This window comes from Sipha flava, unplaced genomic scaffold (assembly GCF_003268045.1).
Source record: "Sipha flava isolate LNK unplaced genomic scaffold, YSA_version1 107_pilon_pilon, whole genome shotgun sequence".
Taxonomy (NCBI): domain Eukaryota; kingdom Metazoa; phylum Arthropoda; class Insecta; order Hemiptera; family Aphididae; genus Sipha; species Sipha flava.
In genome coordinates this window covers 546,619-554,610 of record NW_020271724.1, presented here as the reverse complement: position 1 = coordinate 554,610, position 7,992 = coordinate 546,619, and the positions used below count along the sequence as shown (strand labels likewise).

General features: G+C 29.1%; 1 protein-coding gene across 1 annotated transcript in view; it reads left to right on the top strand.

Moving 5' to 3' along the window:
- Window positions 1-2,303: 2,303 nt before the first annotated feature.
- Window positions 2,304-7,992, top strand: part of LOC112686015 (adhesion G protein-coupled receptor E2-like) — a 170,363-nt gene continuing 164,674 nt past the window's right edge. Inside the window, exon 1 of the mRNA XM_025558117.1 lies at window positions 2,304-2,679. Coding sequence (XP_025413902.1) covers window positions 2,525-2,679 — 155 coding nt within the window. The 5' untranslated portion in view covers window positions 2,304-2,524. The remainder of the gene's footprint in view (window positions 2,680-7,992) is intronic.

Genomic DNA, 7,992 nt, shown 5'->3' with positions numbered 1-7,992 from the left:
GGTTCTTTTTCATTAAATTCGGTTTCAAGAATTTCAAATGCAATTAATATTTCACGGTTCTCCAGTTATATAATCATGGCCCCCAGGGGGGCGCAGTTCCCAGGTTGAGAAGCACTGAGCTAGACTAAACGTCGTAGCATACTACTATATATATATTTGCCTATAATTATGTTTCGTTTGATAAAAACTTTTCTATTTTACCTCTTACCGTTAAATATGGTTAATAGAATAACGTTGATGTCACTCCCGGAAATTGTTATTCGAACGTTGACGTGAAACAACAAACCAGCAACGGAACTTGGCTCTTAATTTAGAGACAGATTCATTCATACATATATAGCTTTTTACTATACATAAACACACATGTTATGAAAATATTGCATATACTCGTATATGAATGAAATGCTTTTAAAAATATCTCTATGCTACTGTTGGTAAAATATTTTAAAACATTATTTGACCCTTATTATAATATATAGTTGAACGACATATACCAGGTACTTTCAACTTGGTGAGCACGCATATTAAATTAAACAACATAATAATATATCATTTCTTTCTTATGGTAAACACAATATGTATTTTAAATTAATAGGTCCGAGCATACAATTATTTATAACACTTATAAATGCAGTTTTATCACTTTTTATATATATATATTGTATAGTATACAAACAAAAAGTGATAAAAAATGCAGAAAAAAAAAAACAATTATATTATGATTATGTTGAAAAAATCAATAAGATATAATACAGAAACTCTACATTTTTTTATGCATGCATGTTTAAAACATAAAAATAAATAAAACCTCAACATTTAATGTGAGTAAAATGTCATATATTTATTAAAAATACATTCCAAATTATATTTTTCGATAGATTATGAAAAAAACACGTTCGTCAACGGTGATGTTTTTTATGAGAAATGATAATTATACGTTTATGAGTATAAAAGTTTGAGATACAAACGTATAATATTATAGGTTATATGAAATATGAAAAGTGTTGACAATCGACAGTAATATTTTAATTATTGATAATTGGACGAAAAAACATGTGAAATGTCAATAGTTGATTATACTCTTACTTATAACAGCAATAATTTTATTTTTATTTTCAAATAGTTTTTGTTTTTAGTCTTTTTACAGCATGGAGTATATAATACGTGAATTAGGATCATATCGTTGTAAAATGGAAAATATATAAAACCAAAAATATTTTGTTCGGAGCACTGTTCTAAAAAGACATATTTTTCTTAAATATATTCCGTATGTGAAGGACAAAAATAAAAACCAAATCCGAATTACATTTACAAACCAAATAGTTAGATTTAGAGTCGTTTTGCTGTCACCGCCCGTGCTTCGATGTAGGTATATTAAGTTGACAGTGTCCGCAGATGGGAAATTAGGTTATTTTGGGTCGTATAAATTTAATTCGAAATTCTATTTAATTGTCATATTGGAATAATAACATTATTGATGCGTATATTTATTAAACTATTGAACGTAATACACGCACAAATCATATGTGCTACAGTATAAATGTGATATAATTTAATATCGCAACAATGCAATATGTGCTATAATACAAGGTGGTATTTTATTCGTTTTCACATTTACCGTAACACAAGACTGGTATTGTAAAATAACTGCAGGTGAATGCTGTATCGATCCTCTGACCGAAATATTGTTATTGCTAGAAAATTTAATTTATCTTTTGTACTGTACAAAAAGATTTTTTTTTTTTTGTGAAATTCAAGAGAGGACCGCAACACTTGTATGTTCCCTGCTTTGTGGTACATGCGACCATTTGACACTATAACAAACACGATAACAATATTTCTTGGGTGGTACGTAAAATAGAAAATAAAAACAGTCCCGTCAGTCCCAAAGCACGCGACATACAATCGTTTTGTTCGTGGACACGTGGTGATGTTATCGGTAAGATATTATTATATATCAGGAGAGATTTTCAATACCGATCATCGTTTTCAGTGCACACGACATTTACCAATCGATGCAATACAATATCTTTTATATAATACATAATGGAATGTTTCTGCGAAATATCGTTTTTGTCGAAAACACCGTGTGTCTACGTAGTACACACATTATGTACATCCCACTTAAATACATGCCGGCGGGTACATTTGTATATTTTAAGAAATGTGCGCCTTCGTGTACACACATATTTACCTCACGAGAAGCAATCAAAATAAAACATTTCATATCGGTGGTGGTGGTGTTCGCGTGCAGTGGCGTTTCACTTTCGAGCGTACAGGCGCACAGAGAGCGCATCGAAACGGCGGCGGACGTGGGTCGCGGGCCACGGCGGGAATCCAGTAATGGCTTCAGTCGCACAACGCGGCCACGACTACCGGTCGTGGATGGCACGCACACACGTTACCCGGTAACAGGTATATATACCATACACAAACACGCACACGCACGCACATGATCGTCGTCAACTTCGGGGCGTGAATAAATCATATTATACACCGCGGTTGCCATCGTGGTCGCATAAGAATGGAGAGCATATACCCAAGGAGGGTGCCTATCATGGGTAACCTGACGGGCAATGGATGGACGGTGGCCAGCCAGGAGAGTGTGCTCTCCTTGATCGTCGTCCTTGGAAGCAGCGTGTCCTTGGTCGGACTCATATTCGCGTTCATCACGTACAGGTAGGAGCGAATCTACCTGCTCACCTGACCAACGCTCACATCACTCCCATCACTCTCTAATATGATACTGCTTCCAAATCCTAGTGCACATATACTACGCATAAGTCATATGACGAACCGTTTTGCCCCATGTGTCCCGAGGGAACTTTTTCCGATTATCCCGAAAAATCGGGGCTCGTACAAAAATGACCGTGGGGATCAATCCCTACCCTCAGCAAAAGGACGTGATCGACCCATCGTCGTATCCCTAGGACTATTTACGTATGTTTGAGCACAGCCTTTTTCCCAATACCACTATTATAGCAAACATGCTGAAATAACCGAAAAACAAAGATTTAAATAAACGTGATTATTTTCTCCGAAATTTAACCAACCCAATCATCCAACTTGAATACCTACCGAGAATAATCTAACATAAATTATCTATAAGTGCAATATTCGTTAGTTAATATCGAAAGTTAAATATATCAACTACAATTATAAAAAAATATCGTCACTGACGATTATGACACGATATCGATTTATTCTGAAAATCCAATTGGTATAACCGGTCCTTCGAGTATACGCATTTTTCTTGGTATTTTATGGAATGGACCTATTTCCGAGCCAAAACCACCAAAATTTATTTTCTGCTGGTTAAATTTAAATCCGAAGCTATACAATATCTCTCCTCCAACTAAGATTATCTTGATAGCCTGTCATGAAAACAACACCATTATCTTATGGTCAAAGATGAAAAATCGAAATACCGAAACGCTACCATACGTGTATAACAAATGCGTGTCGAATGCATGTCTGTGTATGTGTGTGTGTGTGTGTGTGTGTGTGTGTGTGTCTATGAAAGGGTCATGGAATTACGGCTGTCGAACGTGGTTTTTCAGTAATTTGACATATTATAGTAACGATTCACTCGAAACGTTCTGTCGAGAGAATTTCAATTGTCTGTGCACACCAATCAAATGGCGATATTGTGTACATAGTAATATAATATAATGTAAGTATTGCGAATGCATACTTTTTTGCTGTACAAGTGCATGATAAAATTACCGACTGTCTCCGATCGAACCAGTGCGTAATATCACTAATGTTTCTCGTTGTCTATCAATCAAAGGTGGCCCATTGAATGAAATACCCAACCATTGTTAGGAAACTCCGACATGTCACCGCGATTGACAAAAAAAAAAAATTTGTTAATGATATTTCAGTGCGGTAAATGAATAAATCACCGATCAACATTTGTCTACTCAACGATGGATATACTGTTACACGATAGAGTAATCCGAGTAAATAAACGTTGATTCTGCGGTGGATAAAAGTAAAAAAAATCGCCCACGAATCAAAAAGATAAGATAAGCTTTCATTTCGGTTTGTTCAATTAGGTGTAAAAAATAATTGTATAAAAATATCATTGATCGATATACTGGTACGGGATGAAAAATTATTTGGTTCACGAAAAGCAATCAGATCCAAATTCAATTTATATAGATCATACATAATTTATGTAATTTGTCTAATATCAAATGTTGAACTGTAAAAAATATGTGAATACTTTAGACTCTTTAATAAAGATTAAAACTGTTTTCATGTACTTCAAACTTTTTTAATGCTACGTAGCTAAAAACTATAAATCTCTCGATACTAATCAATGATCAAATAATACAAATAGTGAAATAAAGCTATTTCATTTCTTACCGGTTCAAAATCCAAAACGGTATCGATAGTCAACGTTTCTTCTTCGTTTATAGTAAAAATGTTAACTATAAATGACAATGAGTAGGTTTGAACATACACATAACCGTACTTGGCTAAATTTTACATTTTGATTACGATCATCAGAAGTACTTTCATTATTTCTAGTATTTCTCCTGAGTGAAAATTTGATGGGTAAAATTAAAACAAACAAAAGTGATTAACCATCATTATGACTTACAAAAAATATAAGATAAGAGAGAAAACAAAACTCAGACTGAAACATTCATAGTTATAAAAGGGATTAAGTACTTATTTTATACTTAGCTAAATATTTGGTTTTAACGGAACCGATTCTAAAAACAAGTTCATGATAATAATGAATATATTAAAAAACAAATACACACAAATGTTACATTATTATTATAAATATCTGTGATATTTTTAAATTTTTATCGATAAAAAGGGCTAGAAAAATTTTAAGTTTATTTTTTATTTTTTATTTTTAAACAATGTATTAAAATACAATATTATAACCAGTTTCTAAAATCAAACTGTAGACGAATAATGGGACTTATAAACGTAATAAATGTATAAATAATAATACTCAAGGCTGAGTGAGTATTTATTTATTACTATATATAAGCAATTTATTTATATACTACTAGCTGAATAACTCAGCTTCACCCGTGTGCAATTTTATGTTACCTACGTACAATTTTTACTTTATCAGTTTTATATTCCAGGTTGCTTTTAAATGTGTTGACCCTAGATTGCCCGTATATTTTAATAACCAGGAATAAGCAAAAAATTATTATATTTTAATATTTCGAAGACAAACTGTAAGATGCAATTGTAATCGGAGAAATGTTGAAATAAAATATGCCTACAAAATTATAAATTACTCTTAAGATTTTTATTTGAAAAAAATGTTTTACGTATTATTATTATTATTATTATTACTATTATTAGCATTATATTTATTATGACTAAAATTGTTATTATTATTTATAAGATCACCTTAAGGTGTCTAATAAAAATAGTTAAAAACACTGAAAACAGAATCACAAATGAAACATGTCACCATGATTATTTTTAAATCGAAATACAATATAATAAGCTATCGATAAAGTGTTGAATATAGTCATTAATATATATTCCAGACATATAAACTATCAGTGGTCTCAATTAATTTATTATTATATTAACTTTCAAAGTTTTCTAACTTTTCAAAAACAGGCATAATAAACAACATATCTATAATATTTATATGTTACAGTTTTAAAAATAACTACTTAAATAATCATAGCAAATGCATAGTTTAAAAGGGGTAAAAATGGAAAAAATTAATAGAAAATTATATTTTTATATGCACTTTGGTCAGTGATTCCGGTTAGATAATGATGAATCACTTAGGATAAGTTATTTTATATAAGAAAAAATTGTCTATACAATTTTTCTATTTTGACCTTTTTTAACCCCTGTAGGGGTTGAATTTTGAAATATCCTTTCTTAGGGGTATTTGCATCATAAAATGAACATACTGACTAAATTTCAAACACATAGCTTCAGTGGTTCTGGCAAGGTGATTTTTTTCATTTTACACCTTTAAAACCTTTTAACCCTTTTAGAGGTAGAATTTTGAAAAATCCTTTCTTAGTGGGTATCTACAGAACATAAAAAAAAACTACTGTCCGAATTTTATACTCATACTTTCAGCAGTTTCGACTAGGCAATGATAAAACATTTAGGTCAAATTATTTTATACATACAGATAAAATATCTTATTTTTAAATAACAAAATGCATTTCTAATATTCTTCCAATATTCCTAATAAGTAATAACTCAATTGTAATTTTAACAAACGCAGTTTCGATAAAAGTATTGTTGTTAACTGCAAAGCTTAAGATATTCATATTTTCTTATAGATTCTTATAACTCAATATTGTTTTTATTATTAAAACGTAGTTTAATATTTATTTATTATAATATAAATAGCTGTGATTAAAAATAGACATGTTAATACAATGATTAATATATGAACCGTAAAATTAATTTATTTGATAAAAACAAACACACATAATTTATGCTTATTAAATGAATAAATGTATGATGAATAATAATTAAAAAAAAAAAATTGTAATATTCCCCCCATAATGTACGTTATTTATCATGCTATTACTGAGTTAGGCACTCAGTCATGTTGTTTTACATTTTTAAAAATTGCTTGTACAGGGTACAATGATGTGAACTATTTTGTCATTGGTTTATTTTAATTTTAAATTTTCCTGTAGTTGTCCGCAGAAGGATTAGATCATGTCATTTGCAATGACTATGGATCATTGAAAGAACAAACGCGTGTTGTCTTTATAATTAGATTATATTTTTATAACAATGCCTTATTATTTTAATTTTTTTTTTCAGACATTTTAACGTTTATTTAGATAATGTAACATTTTGATTAATGGTGACGCGATATAAAACTATACGTTACATGTTATCTTCGATAAAGAGGGTTCAGTGTCCAAAAAAAAAAAAACTGAGAGATTTGGATAGGTCATGACTTGGTTCTTTTTTTTGTTAGTATCAAATTATAATACGTCGAAGGAACAAAAAATATAATATCTATGCCCTTATATTACTTTGCCGTTATTACCTTGTTAAATAAAATTGACTATTGATTTAAATTCTATATATTTATTTAATATTTTTAATGTTGATTAATAGATATTAATAAATTGCTATGGAAATAACATTTTATAAATGTTGAATATTTTTTATAATGATTTAACTGTAGAAGATTGATGCAATGCATTTCAGCGGGATATAAACTATTTATCTACTACTTCAGTTCTTTCGTTTAATATATTTTTAATCGGAATAGCCATATACATTTAATATAATATTTATTGCATGTTTAATATCTCCATTTTTTTCATTGTAGTCAAAGAAAAAATATTAATAATAATATATAATATTATTATTATACTTATTATTTAAAAGGTTAAAGTTTATATAGCAATATAAAGAGAAAATACCAGTTCACAATTTTTTTCAGATTTAATATAAATATTTCTTTGTTTGATTCACTATAATAATCAAAAAGGAAAAAAATTCTATAAAATCAAAAAAATAAGACTCATTAATATAAGGATGGTGTATGTTGTTATTGCTGTATTTTGATATTTTTAAATATCTGTACTAATATTTGGTTTCATTATAAAGTCATAGTTGTAACAACAATTAATTACATTTTTTAGGTTTCACAGTTGTTTTTCGGGATTGTATTTTTATTTTTAATGTTTGTCTAATATGAATGAACCAACTACATAAATAACTAGTAAAGTCATACTTTTACATTTTCTATACAGCATTTATATATTTATATATATTAAGTATTTATAATTCTTTGTGGAAACTGTATAGCTTACATAGATTTACAAGACTACAATTTTACTAAAAAATATTATACTTTTGTATAATTCGCATTATTTTATTAGTTGATATCCTTTATATTTGAAACCATTTAACATTTTAATATTTTATTCTTTGTTGTAAATTAAAAAAAAAAAAAGTACACTTTTTTATACTTATTGATTTGTAATAACTTTAAAATTAAATAAA